Below are 23,354 nucleotides of genomic sequence, written 5' to 3'. Positions count from 1 at the left end.
AAGTTATGCAATATAGTTCAGCATGGAAGCATGGATTAAGTGACCAAAATAAAATTCTGGTTTACTGCAGTACCAATATGTATCTGCTTCCACTATAGTCATTAGTCTAAAGATAGTCAAATCATCTCTCTCTAAGTGCAATTAAACTTGTTGCACTAGGTTTAGTATTAGAAGTAGAATAAAATAACTGAAAAGCCAAATCCATATCTGTTTTAATTTGGACTGTTATTATTAGACACAAAGTATCATCATGTGTGGAGCACTCTGAACTCTTAAAGAGGACAAGAAACCAAAGTTTCATTTTTATATACAAAATCTTGCTTTAAATGAAGGAAGCTTTGGCAAATACAATTACCATTGAATGAAACCGTGCTTGCAAAGACAGGTGATAGCCTTCATCCTTACACTAGAGATTAATAAAATTCTTATAATTCAAAATTAACAGATCCCCAAGATGGTGATGGAAGAAAGGGATCAATAAAAATGCAGTGTTGAATGAACTTCAACATTGTTTCAATGAAATCTTTATTTGTCAGTTGCTCTTCTAGGACAGTTCTATCATAGCAAATTGTTTAGGTATTTTCTATGATACAACACTCATATCTTCTGTAACATTGTCTAACCATTCTTTGCTTCTTTACAAAGCAGTTTTAAAAGTAGTTTCATATTCAATGCTATGGTAAAAGAAAATATTGGGGAAACAGAGCAGCATAATGTTATACTCTGGAGAACTGTTCAAGCTCCTGCTTTCAAAATGCTTGCTGAAGTAGCCATTGAAATGTAGCATGTTCCATTCTCAGCTGAAGGATTTCAGGACCTAACTAGAGAAAGGATCCGACTCAGGGCTTCTTGCACTGATGGAGGCAGACTGATCAAGAAATGACTCTGGAACATTTTGTGCACCATTCTCTTCACTTTCAGAACATGCTTTCCTGTCAGTCCATTTTGAAGAGCTTTCCCTCTTAAAAAACACCTAAAATATCACTGAGATATTTTCAGTTTATTAAATTTATTTTCAGGTCATCTATTTATCTACCTGAAAGACAAGCCAAATGAAAACAAACATGAACAAGACCATGCAAGAAATGATTTTTATAGTGTCATTATTATTAATAGCAAATGACTTTGACTCTATAGTTATGATGATTTTGTTTCTTTTAATTGTTTGTAAGCAGAGATTCTTGATCCATAGTATAATATTTTCTTTTTTCATGTCCCTCATAATACCAGAAAAAGTGAAACCTTGCCATGCTTTAAAGACTAATAGCAATTGTGGTGTATTTATACCTTGGAGACACTCTTATCAGAATACATACCAGAAACTTAATAAATTGCTGTAAGAACAGTTGATTCAGCAAAGAAACCTTGCGGATATAATTGAAACTGCTAATAGAAACAAGTTTATGGATGACCATTTCATTAGATGACAGTGCTATAAACAGTATCTGTCAAATGGGCAAAAACATCTGATGGGTGTACCATTCAGTAATCCAGCAATGCTAGGTAGTTCAAACACTGGTATTGAGCTTGGATCATTTCAAAATGCTTTAAAAAATACTGCTTGGTAGTGGGTTAGTGTAAAAATAATTTAAGAAGTATGCAAGAAAGAAAATTCAGATGCAGTCTGATTTCTCTGAAGCCTGCATGCTAGGCTGATGGAAGCTACCTTGGATTACTCGTGCATGAGATAACTTTTAGTAATTTCATACCTTTACCCTAATCATTTTTTTTCACAAGGATAATTAGATGCCAGCTGAGGTAAGCCACTTTTCGCACTGCAGCTCTCCTGCTACTGAAAACAGCAGCAGCAAAATTTGTGCCAGGGAACTGGATTTGAGTTCTTCAGAAAACATCTGCTTATTTTAACAGCTGGCCAATATATTTGGAGGCAGCATCTACTGATACTATATTGCTTTGCTGCTTATTTTATATCTCTAAGTGTTACTCAGAAGAGCTGGTGATGCAGAACAGCTCAAGAAAAGCCATTACTTAAGACAAACAGAGTGGGAGGAGGAACTAGAGAAAAGGACACAGCAGACAGTATTTTACATTTCAGGGGTTCATTCAGCAGGCTACAATTTGATGTGTTCATTGTAAGGCATCATAGTAATATGTCAGTAGCCTAAATGCAGATGAAGCACAAATGTATTTTCTAAAATTCAGGGCTTCCCTTCAGAGGTAAATTTAGGCATTCTGTAAATTATTATGAAGAAAGAAGAGTTATTTTGTGATGTGGAGACTTCCTATTTTATGTATAAGTTCTGTGTCTCATTCCTCAACCACTTCTGTTTCTACATAAGCTCTTAATTAGTGTATTCTGTGCCTTCTTTTTAATGCCACTTGCTTAAAGGATCCTATCACAGCCACTGGTGAAATTCCAGTGTTGTTCCTTGTATCTGTTTTCCATATTGAAAAAAAAATTTGAAAGTTATTTTGGTTTTTATTATTTTTTCCTTTCCTTAAATAACTTCCATTGTCTTTTGTCAGCATTAATAGATAAAAGTTTTTGTAGTGAAAATTTGCAGTAGCAATTTTATACTTACTTTGCAGCTGTTGTTACTCCCGGAGACTTAGTAAAATACAGACCAAACTTCTTTACCTAAATTCTGTGTTTTCTTTGCAGCAGTAGTGGAACATTTTGCTGAATTTTTCACTCCTAGACAATTCTCTGCAATATCACACCTCTAAACATTTATAAGTACAGTTATAGATGTGCTTGTACTCATTTTGCTGTAAATAATAGGGAAGAAGACTGAGAGTAGCTTTATTATAGAAGCAACTGGCTGTGTGTACTTGCAGGTGCTAGCAGATTCATGTTGGAAAACACATGCAAACACATTATCCTACTCCTATTCCCCCTTCCTCCCTTGAATAAGAATCATGCTTGTCTCAGATTAGCAGTATACATCGAGAGATTTATGAATGGTCGAAAGGAAAGTGTTCTTTGGGATATTTCCTAGTGCAAATGGATACCTAAAAATGCAGGTACCTACCAAGATAGAGGCAATTTAAGGAGAGACTGATTTATTTTTTAATCAGTGGGAGGTTCAAAGTTCTTGTTGCCCTGTTGGAAATTTTAAGATAAAAATGCCCTTGTGGTATGCTGGTGGTTGTTTGACAAGCTTAAGAACATAATAATGATAAAACTAGTGTTAAATACGGTTACAGCATGGCATGAGAGCAGGTTTGCAAAAGGTAGTAGCCTTATCACAGATTTTCTACTTCAGCTTCTGTGTAATAGACATGGTGTTATATTTGGCAAAAGGACAGTTCACAAACTAAAGATGCATTCTGTTTACAGCATGGCATTTGGGAAGTAAATCGTGAATTGCAAGCTTCTATTTTCTTTGGAGATAATTTGTTCAGATCCCACGGAACAGGAGCATTGGAAAGTCAGTGATGGGAAAAGCGTTGTCTCTGCTGCAGAAGCCACTGTCTGCTGCATCCTTGCTTTATACTTGTAACATATATATAGGGAGTATTCTATCCGAAGCATTTCATGTTAGATATCCTGTCATGTGGGATACTATATTCACTACCCGAATCAAAAATCCCTTTGCAATTGGAAGTAATGGGAAGCTAAAGAATGGAAAATGTTGACAGATGAAGGAAACAACTGGATTACAACACAAGTTCAACAAAAATCCAGGGAAGGGACACTAAACTCTGTAAAGATTCTGTGAAGTACAGACTAAATAACTTTTGAGCAGCTCTTATGTCACATGAAATGGGATAAACTTAAGAGACAAATGTGGCCATTGAACTACAGGTTACTGTGAGTCAGTAGATAGTGGGAAATCAGCTACTGTAAGTCTTGCAAGATGCTCAAAGCACTAGACCACACTGAAAGAAGTTTTGAGATCAGCCACATAAAGTTCCTAGAAGAAGGCAAAAAATGGGGTGTGAGACCATGAGCCTGATTTGGAAATGAGTAGATAAATCCTGATAGTGAAATTCATTTGAGGGGAACAGTCTTTGTGAGTCCAAGCAGAAGTGTCTAAAAATCTTAGTCTGGTTAAAGCACTTTAAAGTCGAGCATAGTTCTGGTGTTGAACCGTGCTCAGTGACTCTTTTAAACTTACATCTAATCACGATTTTCCACTTTTCTGTTTGTTTCAGTTACCTCTAGCCTTGTCTATGCCATCCCATTAAGTGCTGAGAGTACTAGTCCTTATTACTTTGTAATAATTATGAAGGATGCAAAGAAGAGAGGGACATCATCAACACAAATTGCTTTTATTATGTAATCTTCTTTAGAATCTTCTAACCTTGCCACAGTGAGGAAGTGAATGGTTACATTGTAGCCAAATGCTTAACACTGTTTATAAGCATTTGTGTTCTCTTTCAGAAATTTGTAGCTTACTATGATACAAATTAAAAAGTTTAAATTATTTTAGACAACTGAATTTATTAGATTTTTTAAACATATTTAAAAATAAATATTGCTATCAAAATGAAGGTTAAGGCAATTAATAAGACTTCTGTAATTATTCATGATTGTTAATGTTGGGCTTGCGGGTGCAGAGTGTCCATGATGTGTTCTCTCAATTCCACAAAAAACTTTTAATGGAACCACTCCTAACTGATTTCTGAAGGATCTTTTCAGGTGAATGTAAAGCATGATAAATCAGGAGAAACTGATTTTGAGCTGGTAGTCCCAGAGTTGAAGTGTTATCAGGATTGATAACAGAATAATGAGAGATACCAGTTATTCTAAGTTGTTGTTAGTCATGAACTCCCATCAAAGCTATTTTGTCAGACCAGGCTTCTATAATGATGATAGTTTTTATTCATAGCAACAATTGGTTTGTTTTGGTATGTGTATCACTATTAGACTCTCTAATGTATTTGGAAGGGTAGAGTCTCTTTGAGGCTGTACATCTAAGAAAATTTTAGTAGAAAAATACTGAGAATTGCTGGTCTTGCATATATGGTGGCTTCAGTTAAATGTTAACTGCTGTGCTCTTCTTGGGCCACACTGCTGGAACTCTGATTTTAATGGGGTGAGAGATGAATGAGGCATTGAAGTTGTCTCATGATATGTTCAGGCTAGCTTAGCTTATTTAAAACAAACCAAACCAAATCTGAACTTTAAGTGGTAGAGTATGGGAAATTTTTTATGCCTCAGAAATTTTTCTTGACAGTTAAGAAAGAAGAATCTGAGAAGAAAAACTAAAAGGAAGAAAAGGGGTAGTATGGTTTGGTTTGAGGGGTTTTTTGAGTTTTATGGATGATTGGGGTTTTTTTTTTAAGAACATTACTGGTTTTAGAAAAAAAATAGAACTTCAATTGTGGAAGTGAGGTACAAGTAAAGTATATGCTGTTGTCTTCAGAACAGCGATGTATGTATTTCTTCACCCTTACAGATACTCAACTTAGTTGAAACCACTAATGAACAAACCAGTAATGAACAAAACACATTTTGTCAGTACCAGTTACTGGCAGTAAACAAAGTTCTAAAGCCATGAGATATACTTTTTGCATAATTTAAAAGGCTGATAATCTAATTTTAGAACTGAAAAATGGGGAGTAGATTGCAAAATGAAATTTGTCCATTAACACACTCTGACTTCCAGTGCACTGGGAAGCCATTTACTGGACGTGGGCTATTTGTATTTTTTTAAAAACTCCTTTACAAAGAAAGAAAAATGCTTGAAAACTGTTAGGAAACACCCTCAAACTGGCTCATAGCAGTAGAAAGAATATTTGGTTGGATTTTTCTTATCTTGATTTCTCTTTCCTTTCACAGTGACTTGTTATCTTCCAATTATGTAGAGATTCATTATGAAGATGGAAAACCAAAGTTTTCTAAGGTATTGTGCTTTTAAAATGTCAGTAAAGTCTTTCTGAGTTAATAACATCAATAAAAAGTTTTTCAAGGCTTGAGAATACCAGAAGCCCTCTTCCACATGTACAAACAATGTTGCTGTGTTCTCATCTTGTAAGCATACCTCAGTCAGCAGAAAAGGAATTGTACCAAAAAAATAAAAGCTGTATGTTGTGGTGAGGTGTAGGCATTAGTGGTAGGTGGTAGTAGTGAAGGTAATCCAGATACTGTTAGACCAGTTACATCTCATAAAATGTAGGAGGTGGAGGGGTTGAAGTCACCATCAGTATAGTCTTCATTAATTATGTATATAACCTTAGCAAGTGGAAGGTATAATGGTGATGTAAGGCATTCAAACATGCAAAAAAACCCCAAAATCTCAGCTTGCAGTGACTTTTTGCAAGAATTATACAGTTAACTCCAGCGGCTAAGGTTTCACTTACTACAAAGCCAATTTATTGCTTGGCATTCAATTAATTACACTTGTCAAACTAGCTCCCACATGGAAGTCAGTGTCATAAGCCATTAATACAAAGACATTGAAGTTATGTAAGATGGTTCACTCCTGACTAAGGGAAGCAGCTCAGTCATTTTGTTCTAGTAACAAATTGAGGACTGGTAGGTTCCTGAGAATGTTATAAACTACATTTTCAGGGAGGGACTTTTCTCATACTTAGTACATATGCTGAAAAATTTGTTGTGAGCATATTGCATGTGAAATATATCTAGAGTGGCAGAAGGCAAGCATTCAAGTTGCACTGATGGCTTCAGCAAGTCAGGACTATATAGTTTATTGCTTTGCCTTTGATATAGACAATTTCAAATAAAAACATATCCCAGATTAGGGCAAAATAATTCCATTACAACATAATTATTGCAATATACAGTTTTGTTTTCTTCCACTGAAGAAGAAAAATAGTTCCATGTAACATCTTGAAAAAGTTTTTTCCACTAAGATTCAGTACTCTGCAGAATAGGCAGAAATGGTAAATGATGCAGGAAAACAACTCCCTCTGGCATTTCGACAAGCTCATGCAATTGTCAGCTGCAGCATTAGCACTGAGCACTGCGGTTGCTGAATCATGGATGTGACTGGAAAATTATATTAGAACCTTTGGCTCAGCAAATGGACTACCTTGGCATGCTGCAGTAACTTGAGCCAAACTTCCTAGGGGATGCTTTCAGAATTGATTTATTTAGAAACAGTAACAGAGCTCCTGAGGTCACATTAATCTGTAAAAGGCTCTATTTATGAGTTCAGAAGTTATACACACCATTTGTATAGATCAAGTAAGGACTGTATCCTGGTCTTTTGCAATATGTTACTCTTTATAGATCTGAGCATGTAGTTTGCCTTATTTTATGGGGTTTTAAAAAAGCCTGTAATGTGTCAACAATTGTAAGTAATGCAAATGTTACTGTGTTCTAAATAAAAGGCAGGAGCCTCTCTAAAATGTAATTGCTTACTTCCTTAGAGAAAGATCCACCTGTGTATTAAATAATTTGAGCTTTGTATCTGTGTGGCATTTTATGCAGTTAAGAGTTTAGTTTATTGCTGTTTTGATATATAAAGTGTAAGGATATCTCTACACTTCAGTGTTGCTAAACAAGATTCACTTTGTGGCTCATTCAGCATTAGTGATATTGATAAATACAGTCTAATTATGTAACTTTTTCATTGATAAATTTTCAGTGAGACAAAATTGATAGAATCAAGATCTAAACCAAGTGCATTCCAGCTGATTGATAAACAAGATATCACTTGTAATTTTAACAGACCTGGAAAGGATCAAGAAAGACTTCAACGTTAATGTAACCTGCATTATGTAGCATTTTTACAGAATCAGTTTTCACAGAGAAATATACTTTAAAAAAATGAAGACTGCTGGAACTTCAGCACAAGAATAACCTACAGTATGGCTTGAAGATTTACAGCAATTAATTTTTACTGGGCACAGTTTTTCTTTCATAAGCAGTTGGGCTGGTCATTGGTATTTCTCTGAAATTTTACCTAATGAAATGTTCTAAGGGTTTGGGTTTTTTTTTTGCCTTCACTTTAAGTGAAAGACATTACCTCAAGGTAATTTTGTGTGTATGATTGTTTATTTAAATGTTAGGGTGGAGAACATTGCTACTACCATGGAAGTATCAGAGGTATCAAGAATTCCAGAGTTGCTCTTTCAACTTGTAATGGACTTCAGTAAGTGCGTGTTATTATTTCTTAAACAAAACTACTAATTATTCCTTTTGAATTTTATCTCTTAATAAGTAAAGGACTGAAATGCTGCAGGCACAAACATTTTGGATACTTTGAAATGCATGTACCAGCTATGCCAATCCACTGGCTTTGTTTTCTTTTTTTACTATAATTTGGATTAAAGTATTTTAATTCTCTCTCATGAAACCTTTGAATATGGCAAGTGTAAATAAATATTTCACCAGATGAAAAATGGTAAAGAATACACAAGAACTGTAATTTACCAGTTCATCTGCTTGGTATTCATCTGTGATTCTGTGTGATTCTGTCAGCGAATAGAAAAATGTTTTCTAAGTTAGATTGTAGAAGAAAAAAAGCTAATCAATTCGTCCTTACTAGGATTAGTCACTGTTCAGTGCAAATCATCTTTGATTATAATTTGCATGTTAATGTATGTTGTCTGTTTTCTGAGGTCAAATCTGTACTACTTTTGGTGATTTATCATTGCATTGCTATTATATTCAGTGTTAATCATTAAAATGTGTCTGAGATCTTAAAAAAAATCTTAGTACTAGGCACATGTGGCAGCAATGGACATAAATGGAATTAGTTTTGGTACTGATCAATTTTTCATCCCTACATTTGTTTTTTCTAGTCATATCCTCAAGTCATATAGCTTAACATATCATCATAATATCACTTCTTTTTCCCCATGTTCTAGTGGCATGTTTGAAGATAGTACTTATTTGTACTTGATAGAGCCAATGGATCTGACCCACAGTGCAGTAAGTGTTTATCTAATTTATTTAGTTTGGAAAATAGTGTGTTTAAGGAATAGCAAATAGAAGTATTAGAATCAAACAATAAATGAGTGATCTCTTTCATGCATTTATATAAAAAAATCTGAACGTGTTTTAAAACACTTAATTTGAATTTATTTAAGGCAAGAAATGTATAAGTTTGAATTACTTAAGAGTTTTCTCTAATCTTACTTCTTCTGGTTACTGTCAATCTTTTAGATGTTGGGAGTAGACTGTTTGCATAGCAGATGGTTGTGTAGTGTCAAAAAGTGTTTATCCATTTACTCTAGTACTTTAAAGGATTTATAATTTATAGAAGGGATCTCTGGAAGTCTTGTATTCATTCCTTTCTAGTTGGGTCAGATTGTTCTTATCCTGCCATGTTTCCACAAGTTGCTTGAAGACAGCTGTTCTTAAAGCTGTAACTGTCAATAGACTCAAATTCATAGATGGCAGTAAAATCAGGTAAACTTTGACCTCTTAGATTTTTTCAGAGATTTTCACTGAAATGATTCTGCATTATCTTGAATTAGTTGGGCAATTAATGAGGCAGGGATTATAAAATATGTAGTTATTTTATTTCCAAAAAGCCCCACCTGCAAACTGTATACAAACTAGTTAAATTTGGGTTCTAATTCAGTCAGGAAAATCTTCACAAGGATTCTTATGAGCAATTTAGTAACTTAGGAGAATCAGAAAATTGGAAAATATTTAGCCACAAAATAGCTCTGACCCACTCATAAATAGGTAGCATGGAGCCCTAGGGAAAGTCTTCTACTTCCAGCAGTGGAGTAGAATTTAGCGATAATCCCTTGGCTCCCTTGCAGCAGTGTTGGGACTGCTCAGCATCTTGATAGCCATTGAGATCTTCCCAGGCTCTAGCAGGGTTCTGGGTATGATGCAGATGATCTCTGACCTGATCCTGGTTCCTCTTGACATGGAGGTTTGAAGAGGTGCAGGCAGGATCTCTTGCAGATGTGCAGAGAGCACAATGTTAGTGGCACTTCTCACCATGTTGTGATGCACTTAATGCCTTCTTCTGGTAAACTTGAGGCACTTTATCTTTCCAGGAAGTTCAAGCCCAAAACATCAGGGCTAAGCTGGTCTGAAGCATGAGGCAGAGCAGAACATGTTGTCCAAGCTGAGAGCGGTGAGGCAGAGCAGAACAGAACACACTGAGGCAGAGCAGTGAGGCAGAAGCAGCACAACTGCTTTCAACTTAGCTCAATTTATATTATTTGCCCAAGTGTAATGGCCACAGAGATTCCAGTTAGAATGGCATTTGCAAAACTGACCACAGTAGGTGAAACCAGGGTGTTACGAAAGGGAAATTAATTAATTAATGCAAGGTGATTTTTTTCCCCAAAATTAATATTGTTTATTAATTTTGACACTTAGAACTCTCACCACCCCCAACCACTAATATTAATAATATTTAGGTTCTTACACAGACATGGAAACATTCTATGGATAATATCTTGGTCTAGTAATAAGCAGCAAAATATATAAACATTAATTGAACTGAAAGAGAAGATTCCTGCAGTCAAATGCCGTGTGCGGTCAATGTACCGCTTGCCCAATAGATGGACTCAAGGAGCTCTTTCTGCTTGCTCTTTCTGCTTATGGCAGAGAATTACAAAGAGGCATTTAAGTGTTTACTCACATAAATATTACCAGACTCATGGGGGCTGGCCACAGACCCAGATAGTGCCCAGATGCTTTCAGGGAACTCTGTCTTGTTGGCTGCTGAGACTTGATTCTTCCCAGGCTTCTGGGGAAAGGAGGCAGACAATCTCCAACCTTGTCTTCTGGCTCCTCTGGACGATCTGTGTATGACTTCTAGTCTTAGCAGGAGACTTTCAGGTGTCTTGCGATGTGTAGTCTCAGCATGATGTCACGCTGACCATGCAGGCCGATCCCATGGAGGCATTCAGAGCCTGTTCCGGGTAAACTCGCGACAGTGGAGTTTCCAGGCAAACAATAAGGCATTAGGCAATAGCAGGCACAAATGCAATGGCAGTGCATGTTGTTTACCTGCGTACCTCTTTTATCAATGTGGGCTAAGATTAATGGGCCTTTAGACACAGAATAGCCAATGAGAATGGCAGTTAGCCAAACCTTACCGTATTAGGCAAAGCCTAAATCTGGGGAAAGCATAGGTCTTATGCAAGGCAGGCACAGGCTAAGTGTGTGTACCTTGTTTTCCACAGGACCAAAACAAGTCTAGGCAGGCCAGAGTCCATAGGCTTAGTGGCTCCAGGTTCTTCTGTCTTCTTTTCCTGCACTTGCCTCTCTGCTGGAGCAGAAAAAACATGCCTGGGCAAGCCAGGATATGTATTAAGCCTATTTTGGGCCTATTAGGCCTACCACGACACAGGGCTTGCTTACCCTTGTTTGGGCAAGACTCTAACAAGTATCTAGACTTTTGGGTACCTGTGTATCACTTTGGGAGGGGACATAATGGCCCAAGCATTTGTTTTCTTCCATCCCTTACTTCCCCCATCAGCAGAAGGGTAGGGCAAGCCAGGACGTGTATTAGGCCTATTAGCCTTCCATGACAAAATTCTTAAGGTCTGTATCCCACTTGGTCTGTAGGATATAGTCCATGCACTGTGTCCCAGCTCTCTCAAGCTTGTCTTGTTCTTGAACTTACCAGTATATGACAAATGATGTAATGCTGCAGAAGTTATACATGTTAGTGACTGTAAAGCTGAACTTACAGTTCAAAGAAAGATCTGCCAAAATTTTTGACTCCTGACACTTTCAAAGAAATTGGATCAGCACTCAGAGGAATTAGCTACATTTGGATGGTCAGTTTACTGGGTTGTAAATAAAGGTATAGAGATACAGGAAAATAGTACATCCAAAAAGGTTTCTCAGTCTCCTCAGGAACATGTCATGTGTTAAGCTATATAATGCATTTTGACAGAGCACATTTTCATTAAGGTTTTAAGGGTGAAACCTGACAGCACAGATGCAGTAAATTCAGGGAAATTACATGTATATACTGGTACCTGTGTAGTAGGCAGAGAAGAATTTGACTAAACTCTTTTCTTTCTTGGGTGAGCAAAGTACCCCAGGATGTCTTTCTGTAAAACTTGGAAGTAGAGCAAAAGTTCTAGTCATAGAAGTGAGGTACCATCTCCCCAAACTGATTGGAATTCAAGTGGAATTCTAAATGATGACAGATGAGTATTTTTCTCAAAATTGGTGAAGACTAAAATAATACAGAGAGCTTTCAGAGGCTAAATTTGTATTATTATATGATCATTACATTATTATAAAGCAATGTTATATTAAAAATAATTATATGAATAAGATAATGAAATTAATGTTATTATAATTGCATATTATAAAATAAAACGTGATATATTTATAAACATACAGAGTGGAAAAATATAGTACATATTAATATATATTTTATATAAGAATCATCATAATCAAAATATGTACATACTATGGTTATTGTAATATATTTTATTACATTATTTCACTTTATATTATCTTATATAATTTAATGTAGTTATTATAAAAATGATAGTAATAATTTTATATTATAAAATCTGTATACATTGTTTTACTGTGTGAGATTAGTATCTTGAATAGAGGCTTTCAGTATGTACTTCATTAAATTTGATTGATCGTAAGTTTAGTAGATACTATATAAAACTTCTTTTCCTGTTTCCCACCTCCCCCCTGGCAGAACCCAGCAAAATTATGCAGTGTTTTCCTTCAGTGTGTTACGTGTTTCTTGTAGAAGTTACAGAACAGGAATGTCTTACACTTTGAAAAGAATTGCTTGTTTTGGCAGCCTCTGCAGAGGAGGTGTTACAGAAGAAAAGGTAGTTTTCTAGAGCAGATGCCAAAATGTGATAATTTAGGGCATGCCAGACTTCTAAAGAACATATGCATTAAAAGTCTTCCTTTTTAAGTGTGATTTTTAAGTGATCACTTTCTTTCATTCTGCTGCAATTAGAAAGAAACTGTTTTGTCATCAATAGTAGTATTTGCTTTTTTATCCATGGAAAGAAATTTTCAACTAGATACTCTGTAATTTGATTTCTTGGAATAAATGGTCTGTGCTCTGTTCCACTATGGTTTTTAAAGGACTTTTAAAAAGTAATCTCAAAGACATATGTGATACTTCAGTTTTGCAGGCCAATAAGCATGCTGAAGAAGATAGAATCCATGATTTGCAAACAGATTGTTCAGATTAATAGTATGCCAAATTGCAACTAAAATAAATGCCTCACGTTTTGCTTGACACTATTAATTATATTTAAAAAAAGTCAACTATTTTTCTTATCAGGAAAGTAAAAGTAGGCCACATATCATCCGAAGAACTTATGGAACACAAGCCTCCAAGCAGTTGCAAGACCTTGGTATGTTTTTGCCTATGTGGTTTTTCGGTGTTGGAAATAATTGTACATACAAGTTGAAAAATGTGAATAACAGTCTATGTAAAATTATGGATTATTTAGGAAAAATAGCTTTTTTTTTTCCACAATTATTGCAGTGGAATTTAGAATTGATAACAAGCAGCTGAAAGATTCTACCCATGAAGAACAGTTTTTAGATTTCTTCTTCAAATCATTTAGTCTGTAATATTGATGCTATTAACAATACAAGATGGAAGTAAATGTATATTCTAAGCCCAAGTTACAATCTCTTTACCTCTTCTTACATGCTGCAATTCTAATTTCAGGACTGGAGTTTTGCTATGAGATACTTTGTGTATTAAAAAAAAAGTCAGAAGCAGTTCTTCTGCTTTTGGTGATCTGAAGCTACTTTTGGTTTGGACAGTGTATAGAAGTAATTTAAAATTTCTTACATTGTAATTTGTACAGAGACTGAATCTAGTTCTGAATGGCCCTTTCTGTCTGAACTACAGTGGCTGAGGAGAAAGAGAAGAAAGAGAGCAGTGAGTAAAGTGTAACTGTGTGTGTTAAGACACTTATAAAACCAATCTCAATACCACTAATTTCCAATTTTTTTGATGTTGAGAGAACATAGGCTTTAGAAAACTCTAATAATGTTCAGAAAAAAAAAATTAATGTTGTCACATAATACACTAATTGAATGATTAAGGTATTGTTCTGCAACAGAATATTTGGAAATCACTGAATAAATTTCCTAAAATGACAGCAATACCATGCAGCAAAAAAAAAAAAAAAAAAGAAAGTTTAGTAGTGAAAATGAGTTTAGAATTTTATGTTTTCAGTCTCCTTGAAGGTAAAGAATAATTTAGAATGAAATTTTGCTTCTTTGTAGATATCTGACTTTTTATTTTCATATAGCTTGTTAAATAGAAGGATTAAGTGAAAAACCCAAATGAAAGCACCTCGAACTGGATTATTTAGAGAACAGAAGTGGGCAGTCCTCATGATCTGCACATGCATGTGTGTTAGGGAAATAACTGAGTTAAAGAAGATTAATCTGTATTTCTTCACTGAATTGCATAATCCCTGACATATTTTTGAGACCTTATCTATTTTTAGTAGCTTTCTCATTAAATCTGTGGTGATTAGTACAGTAGAACAAGAACTTTAATGCTTGAAATTTTTGTCTTTGTAAAAATGAGGGAGAAGGGAAGCAGCGGTGGCTTCTTTGCTGAGCCAAAAAGAGTAGAATCTAAATATTCTTATTGATATAACTCAGATTCTAAGATAGTGTCTATCATAACTCACTGAGTTACTGGAGCTGTGAGTATGTCTGAACCAGTTTTCACAGGTATACACATCTTAAATAATATCTGTGGATAATTCTACTATATGAGCTGCACTACATCTTCATGATTTCTCAAAGAATTTTTGTAATCCATCAGGTATCTCGTGGTATTTTTGAAGAAATGAAGTATCTGGAGCTGATGATAGTCAATGATCATAAAATGGTAAGTGTATCAGTTGGTGGTAATCTTCCTTTTCATTATAATTTGTAGGTTGATGTTCAGTACTATGCTGCATCAAGAGCTGCTTTTGGGTCAAATGCTTTGTTTATTAGCAGCTGTTAACATTTGTACTGTAAGACACAGCATATGCCGTAATACCTAAGGATGCTTAATGTTACCTAAGATTTTCTAGATCAATTATATATTCAAAATACATCTGAAATATATTAGTATCATATGGATAATTTAATATGCCCATAACAAAGTAAAGCAACAAAACATTTGCGTTCAGAACAAACACACTAGACATTTTAAAATTACCTCCTACCCTTACAGTAATAAAGAAAGAGATCAGAACTTTAATACTTTGAGTTTATATTTTAGTAACTTAAATTTTAATGCAGTAAGATATATAGACAAAACTATCCAGTTGTTCTTCCTGGCTAGTTCACATTTATAAACAGGAGTTTATAGTGAAGTGCAGAATGAAGTGTAAGGTAAGTTATTTGTTTGATTCTGATAGCATTTGACATTTGATTTAAAAAAAAACAACATCTAAAACACAACAAAGAAAGAAAGAAGAAAACAACAAAAGGAAGCCCTTTTTGGAAGAGTGGTTCTTATATTCCCCTCCCTTCCCTTTATTTTTTTATATTGGAGTATGAGTTACAAATGTCATTTGGTCTGATTTTTTTTTCATGTAAACGTTAGTGGTTTCACTAGTTATGCCAAGTTAGCCTATCCAAGTGTCCATGTGTTACCCTTACAAAAAAGAACAGGAGAGAGAGGCTTGAGGCATAAGAAGTTTTGCAAATCTGAACACCTATTTTACAGGCCATTTTTGGAAAGCATCACAAACTTGAGACCAATAGCCACATTTTAACTAGAGCATATCTGTTACAATACTCAATGTAGGTTTCAAAGCTTTCTAGTAACAAAGAATATGCTTCAACCCACAGTGAGTTACTCTAAGCCCAGGTTGACTGTGTGGTGTTCTGAGCCCGTCTCACTTGTCTTTCTCAGGTTCTTCACTGATGAAGGGACAAGTAAGAATCAAGTCTTAGCATGACTTTGTTACTGTGTGAGCCAGACCTCTTTTTTAAAATAAAATTCCGTTGATAAAACAGTTTTTACTTACTTTACGTGTCAGTAAAATAGCTGTGTTTCCGTAAAGCTCCTTGCGTGTCTTTACTGCATGCTTTCCTTAAGCTTTGCATTGCTGTGGGCTCTTTTGTCAACACTGAAGGACAATTTTAAAGAGCCAGAAATAGCAGATACCAGAACAGAATGCAGCATTTTGCACTTGTTCCAGTGCTGAATAGACAGATAATACAACCTTCCCTCATCTGTGTACTGAAGCATAGAAATAGTCTGGGCAAAAATAACCTACATTTAATCTGTGCCAATTCAGCAACGTTGGGGGAATTTGAATGGGTGGGAAGAGCAGAACAGAAATTTCATGAGATGTTTTCACTTGTAAAGCCACTTGGTAAGAAACTATTCTAAAAGTGCTGTTGTGTTAGTTGTTTAGGTGTAGAGCACAATAACTGAAGTTATGGATGTCTTGTCTTGTTTGAGGTCTGTAATTATCACAGTATCAACAAGGTTGGAAGAGACCTCATAGATCATCAAGTCCAACCCTTTACCACAGAGCTCAAGGCTAGACCATGGTGCCAAGTGGCACATCCAATCTTGCCTTGAACAGCCCCAGGGACGGCGACTCCACCACCTCCCTGGGCAGCCCATTCCAGTAGCCAATGACTCTCTCAGTGAAGAACTTCCTTCTGTGCCTGTTTCCTCTGGTCTTAGGTATTACAGACATGCTTAAAACACATCTATTGCATCTGATACCCTTAGACACTAACAGTTATCTCCTTCTAGGCTTTATTTTCCAGAACTTTACACTACAGGTACTGAAGAATTTTTGCTTCAGAGTTGTCAGTGACCTAGAGGCAGATAAAAATTATTCTCGTGGAATAAAATGCATATTCTTAAGGAAGCATTAACAGTTGAATTGAAGCCTGCCGATCAAGTAGCTCACTAAATGTACTTTAAAAGTTTTTGCTTACCAGTAGAGGGCAGATCTCTCCTGCAGCAAGCGTCGGTGTGGAAGAAGTGTCTTAAACCGGCTCGGTCGTTGTGTTGTTAAATAGTTAATACTGTGTGTTTTCGCAGAATTCTCCTTTCCTGTAGCAGAAAAGACACAGATAAATGTATTTAATTGGGTTGTTGCACTTTTAGTGACTTACCCTAATTTCTGATTTAGAAGCTGCTATTGATTTTTACAGTTAAACATTTCCATGAAAACAAAGAAGGTTTTCCAAAGCATATTCTTTTAACTTTCCAATTCTGGGAAAGTTTGGGGTTGAGTCAAAACCTTCTTCTTTTCCCCATGTTTTTTTTTTGTTCTAGTACCATAGTTCCATGGTACTAGAGGATCAGAATCCTGTGATATGGATACTCTGTGATATGGATATTCAGTGTACATCCTAACTGCCTACTGTAGCTGCAAGTGGTTCATTTGGAGAATAATTACAGGGGAGGTGTCTCTGCAAACCTATTCTGTAGCATTCATAGACATTAAAACCTCCTGTGGATATGCTGAAGTGGAATTTAAAAAAGTGAAAAGAAGTTATCTTCCTGCAGTCAAATGAATGAGTGTCATAATTAAGTTCAATCAACTTTGTGCAAAAATATCTGGAATTTAAAGGGATAGAAAATGTATCTAATTCTACAGCATGCGTGTGTCACTCTTCTGACTTTCTGGTTGAGAAACAAGTAATTTAATTTTGAAAGCACGCATGTCTTCCAGTTTTCCTTTCACCTTCACACCAAGCGTAATTCCAGAAAACACAACATATTTCTGTTTTGCAGTTCTAATTCGGGAAGGTAGTCAATCATCTAACTTAGTTGATGAGAGTAGCTACTCAGTTGCTCAGAAGAGTCAGACCCTCTTGTTTCAAGGCCTTATTTTGGGTACTGTGTTTTGAAGTGGGAATAGCTGCCACTTTCACAGCTCATGAGATGACGAGATTTGCTTTTAACCAGTAGCTGATATTGCTAAGAGTATTTTAATGAAGACTCTTTAACATCTTTGTTTTGTGCAATTTCATGTTCTTTTCCTGTGAAATCTTGAAGGCTGCCTTCTAATCATATTGTGTAATGCCATTTAGGTTTATAATTTTACAGCTTTTTGAAGGTCGTGGGTTCACGTTCAGCTACTACAGCAGTACCTTTGGAAAATCTGACTTGGAAAAGAGGGGACTTGTCAGGCAGGATGAAAACCACAAAATTGTAATGACATACACAGGAATTAGGAAGTAAAACTTGTAATAATCAGACTCTATAGAAATAGAAAAAAATGGAAGCTAAATCATAAGGTATTCAACTTAACTGATGTTCAGAGATGTTTATTTCTACAATGTACTCCCTCTTCCTTTTTGCCTTGCATAAGTAATGCTACTTGCTACAGAAGTCTTCTGCTGTAGTAGAGAAAGGATGCCTCTGCAAAGATGTTTAACTCCTGAGTTTAAGCATAATTTTAATGAATACAGCATCCTCTCAATTTACAAGTGTGTACCTGTAATTCTGTCTAGGACATTTGAACTCAGATTATAAATAGGATATTTCTTGTGGATAAATGTGAAAGGCTTTCTAGCATACACGACTTCCTTCATCTTCCAGCGAGTCTTGAATATGAGATATGGGCTGTGATCTGAAAAGCTTTTGTAGTTTTTTCCCTTACACTTTCTTAAAATATTTATTTTCCTTTCTTGCTATAAAAATAGTAATATTTAAATTCTCACTGTGTTTTACCTTTTTTTTCCTTTGTAGTTCAAAAAGCATCGTTCTTCAAATCTCTACACAAACAATTTTGCAAAGTCTGTGGTAAACCTTGTAGATGCTGTAAGTATCAATGTTTCCTCTGAAAAACTATCACTGGTTTTGTTGCTTCAGCACCGCATCAAAAACGTAAATACTAGCACATACCAGGATAAAGAAATAATGAGCAGCTATAAAAATTACATTTTAAAACTCACTTCCAGTTCCTCTGCAGAAGAATAGCTTGGGCTGAATGTGAAAGAAACAATAAAATTTTTCTTAAAGCTTGAACTGCCAGAGTTTGCCCTTGACAAGGAGAGATTGTGAACCTGAAGGCATCTTTGGTATCTGTCACTGCTCAAGAATGAGATTTAATTGAATTTAGACTTGTAAAACAAACATAACCACAAGTTGTTGAAGTTGCAAGTATGGTTCACAAAGGTTACATAAATCTACTAGATGAAAAAGAGTGAATAAAAATTCTCGTGTTTATAACTTAAAATCCCATTGTAGTACGTTATTGCATTATAAAAATGTGGCACTGACAAATACCATTCTTACATCTGTAACTAAATTGAGAATAATTTCATATAAAGCGATTCATGTTGTGTATTGTAGGTATAATTTGGCAAAAGGTTTGGGGTTTCTTTGCTCATGGAAGTGAGCTAATAACTTGCTTTTTGTGCATTTCATGCATTGGGCAGCCAATGTATTCGTTGTCCAGCGCTTTGAATTATAAGTGAGCACGGTCAGTGTTCTTCATGCCCCATGTAAGATTTTTGTCAGGTAGTCTATTGTGGATAAGGAATTAATCATTTGCATATTTGCAAGTTCTGAATAACTCTAGATAATACACAGTATCACAGTATCATCAGGGTTGGAAGAGACCTCACAGATCATCAAGTCCAACCCTTTACCACAGAGCTCAAGGCTAGACCATGGCACCAAGTGCCACGTCCAATCTCGCCTTGAACAGCCCCAGGGACGGCATACAATTAGCCATTTTGTGACTTGAATCTGAAGAGTAGAAATTTTATTTCAAAATCAATCATACATAAAATTAAAATGGCTGTTTTAAAGCTATTTTGTAATTATCAGAGCCAGATTGTAATTTCCATGTCTGTTGTTGAAGTGACATAATTAATAGAAAGCTTAATATTCTTACTTAATTTTATTCAAGTAGTGTGGGAATTAAATCACCATACTATAAATTAAAATTGAGCTCTGTGTAAATTAAATTTTGGATGTACTGGAGACCTGAGAAATTATTTCTTCCCGTCTTAGGAGTTGTCTTTGGCAATTCTTTGTCTTTGAGAGCTTCCTTTTTTTTGAGATCACTCAATGTACCTTTTACATTTCTTTGCTGAAGAAAGAAAAGGGAGTAGTTTAAAAAAAAGTTTGGTGTGTTTTTTTTTTTGTTGTTGTTCTATAAACAGTAAAATTTAAGGTACTCAGAATGTTAATTTTTAGAAATACAAGGCATTACCTAACTATTTGCCCATGTTTTCCTCCTACTTTATCCCTCTTGTCCTTCCGCTTTACTCTTACTGGCTAACTGCATGTTTGACCCAGTGTTCTACTCCTGTGCCTGTCCTGTCTCTGCCCTTAGATATACAAGGAACAGCTGAACACTAGGGTGGTTCTTGTTGCTGTGGAAACTTGGACAGACAAAGATCGTATTAATATTCACCCTGATCCACTGCAGATGCTTCGTGACTTCTCCAAATACCGGCAGCACTACATCAAACAGCATGCTGATGCTGTGCACCTACTATCGTATGTACCACTATACAATGGCTTAGACTTTTACAGTTTTATACACTTTCCTGTCTACTGCTTTTGTCTATCTGTCTCTTCTTGCTTTTTGCTTGGTAATCACTGTGTCATCAAGATCTGCCTTCCTTAGGAAACTTCATCTTTTTTTTGAACACATTAATCTATTTGTAATAGATGTAGTATATAGCATGATCACGTTGATAGGTATCCATAATGAAATGTAAATGCTTTTGCAACCTGGAGATAGTGTTACTTATTTCAAATGTCTTCTGGTGAGCCCTTAAGGATACCTAGCTTTGCTAACCAGGTGTGTGAGTACTGCTTTTCCAGTAAAGAGCAGGAGAGGGCAGAGCTGACAATATTATGTGTTGCCACAAAAGCATTCCAGTTACTGTATGTATTAGCGCAGGTAGCTGCAGTAATGATTTTGTAATGGAAAGTTTCTTCATTTAGAGCTGTAATTAATTTTTTTCTGAGACACAGTGCATTTAGAGGGAAAATTCTACTTCAGGCACACCAACAGCTACTTCATCACGCAAGCAAAGAGAAGGAAGAGTGTGTTCCCTCATACAGTATAGAGATCTTTATAATTTCTCCTAGCACTATGATATACTATGAGAAGGAAGTGACAAATGGCTTCCATGGCTTTCTCCTATTGTTCGTCTTCTGCAGAGGAAAATAAAAATAGGAGATAAAGAATTTCCTCCAGCCTCTGTCATATCTGTGCTGCCTCAATACAGGCACTGCAACACAGTATTAATTGTGTTTTTCATAACACGTGTTAAGTGCTGCTGATGTGCACTCTTAATTACTTTTAGGCCTGTATCCTGTAACTTGCTGAAGAGCTTCCCAGTAGGCAAACACGCATTTCTCAGTGGTACATGGTGAAAGCTGCACCAGATGCAGATTGAAATACATGAAATTCCACTTATACCTAGGGAAAAAACCCTTTTCACTGTGAACAGATTTTCCCAGAGTTTGTGGAGTGTCATTGCTTGGAGACAATCAAAAGCCTTGAGTAGCCTGCTGCAGCTGAGTCTCCTTGGAGTAAGGGGACTGAACTAGACCATTTCCAGAAGTGCCTGCCAACCTCAGTGCTTTCCATGGTTCTCTCTATTATAAAGCATCTAGCTTTAAGCATTTAGTATAGTTAAGCTGCAGTTTGAAAGTTCACAAACTGTAGTATGTGTGAAAGTGTTGATCTTTCAGTAAGTTCTTGGTGCCCAATTTCAATGTGTAATATTTTCTTTATTTGTTTATAAGGAATGTGACGTTTCATTACAAAAGGAGTAGCTTGAGTTACTTTGGAGGGGTTTGCTCTGTGACCAGAGGAGTAGGAGTGAATGAGGTAATTTTTTCCTTTGCAACTAAAATGAAATAAAATAGAAACTGTATACTGTAACCTCAGAGTTAATTTGTTTCAGTGCTCAGGGCTTTAAAGATAACTTGTGTATTAAAAAGTTAGGATTCTCACGGCAAACTTCCTTGTGTTATCGTTCAACTAAGGCTGAGTGTGCTTTTCTTTATAAAAGCATTCCTTCTGTCTGCCCTATTCTCTTAATATCTTAAATTGGCTTAAATCTCAGACAGGATTATTTGAAATAGAGCACAGAACATCCTTTTATGTTGTCTCACTATTAGAGGCTTGATCATCAGAGGCATGTACTTCTTAATGATTTTTTTTAACATCAGCATTTGAAGAATTTGGTCTGTATATTGATTTCATTTTTTAAAGTTCAGTAAATTGAGGATGAAAATCTTCTGTTTGAACATGGGTTAATCATACTATACAAAACTGTATTACATATATATATATATATATATATATATATATATATGTCAGACTCTTTTAACCTTAGGTTAATCAGTAGACAGAGATTCCCTCATGCTAAGAGGAAAGGATAGGGTTAATTTTTTACAAGAAGATGGGAGGGCCCACAGGCAATCGTGATCTCTGTCCCTGAATGAGCTTGGATAAATGCAAAAGGATTTCAGCTACCATCCAGGCCAACAGATAACCACCTGACTCCTCTGTTGCTGGGAAAATGAGGCAAATATTTTGGAGTTAGAGGGCAGTGGTGCTGAGCAGCTGAGATCCCTATCTAGAGAAGAGAGCATTGAAAAGATGATTAGAAAACAAACACAATTCCTCAGCCTCTGGAGGTGACTTCTATTGGACGTGAAGGATAGGTGCCCCTTCAAGGAAGATGTTATATGTCACCCAGGTGAATGGACCACTATGGAGAGAGATATCCAGTACTTGAGGTAATTAGCTGTGATGCAGGTGGGTTATAAGAGTCAGAATGACAAGCAGTCACCTACTGATGCAGACAAAGTCCAATGCATACCACCCATGTGGCAGAAGTATCTACAAAGTGTGCCATCCTCATATGCCAGTTCATTGGCAGTAGTATCCTGGAAAGACAGCTGGAGGCAAACAGTGGATGAATTGGCTGTCCAGCTCTGCAATATGAGGGAATCTTCTTCTGCACAGGTCTGCACTTCAGCTGTGGAGGAACTGTCCCAAGAGTTCCCACAATTCAAAGAGGACATGTCCTACTCCTCACCTGTACAGCTGTTAGGAGCAAGCACTCCCCCACCCAGGAGAGAGATAATGGAAGGTACACACTACAGAGTACCCTATGATTTTACTTATGTGACCATGGAGAGGACATGAGGAAATGGCATGGAAATTCCACTTAATTCCTGGCTGGACAAGTATGTGAGTTGCAAGGGAAGACAATCACAAAAGAGGATTCTTCCAAGAAGCCTTATGCTTGCAATGGTGGAAGCAGCCACTGGATAATTGGAAACAAATCACATATGCCTTGCCACCAACTGAAGTACTATCCTGGTCCTTGAAAAGCAAGTCTTATGGCAAGACAGTACCCCTGAGAGAACTGAGTCAGACAACAGGACTAATTTCTCAAACAGCTTCATAGACATCTGGTCCGAAGAGCATGACATTAAATGGGTGTACCAGATGCCCTGTCATGCACCAGCTGTTGGGAAAATGGAATGCTCCAATGGTCTGCTAAAAACTGC

At 36.1% G+C, this 23,354-nt stretch overlaps 1 protein-coding gene across 6 annotated transcripts in view; it reads left to right on the top strand.

The window, feature by feature from the left end:
• Window positions 1–23,354, top strand: part of ADAM23 (ADAM metallopeptidase domain 23) — a 76,255-nt gene that overhangs the window by 20,359 nt on the left and 32,542 nt on the right. For all 6 annotated transcript variants that reach the window (XM_064161095.1, XM_064161103.1, XM_064161118.1 and 3 more), the window contains exons 4-12: window positions 5,750–5,813; window positions 7,945–8,027; window positions 8,746–8,809; window positions 13,134–13,206; window positions 13,672–13,745; window positions 14,649–14,714; window positions 18,546–18,617; window positions 20,143–20,309; window positions 21,573–21,657. In XM_064161095.1, coding sequence (XP_064017165.1) covers window positions 5,750–5,813; window positions 7,945–8,027; window positions 8,746–8,809; window positions 13,134–13,206; window positions 13,672–13,745; window positions 14,649–14,714; window positions 18,546–18,617; window positions 20,143–20,309; window positions 21,573–21,657 — 748 coding nt within the window. The remainder of the gene's footprint in view (window positions 1–5,749; window positions 5,814–7,944; window positions 8,028–8,745; window positions 8,810–13,133; window positions 13,207–13,671; window positions 13,746–14,648; window positions 14,715–18,545; window positions 18,618–20,142; window positions 20,310–21,572; window positions 21,658–23,354) is intronic.

The sequence above is a fragment of the Pogoniulus pusillus genome, chromosome 2, assembly GCF_015220805.1.
Source record: "Pogoniulus pusillus isolate bPogPus1 chromosome 2, bPogPus1.pri, whole genome shotgun sequence".
NCBI classification, from domain to species: Eukaryota; Metazoa; Chordata; class Aves; order Piciformes; family Lybiidae; genus Pogoniulus; species Pogoniulus pusillus.
The sequence above is the reverse complement of the archived record's forward strand: the minus strand, read 5'-3'. Positions and strand labels throughout refer to the sequence as shown.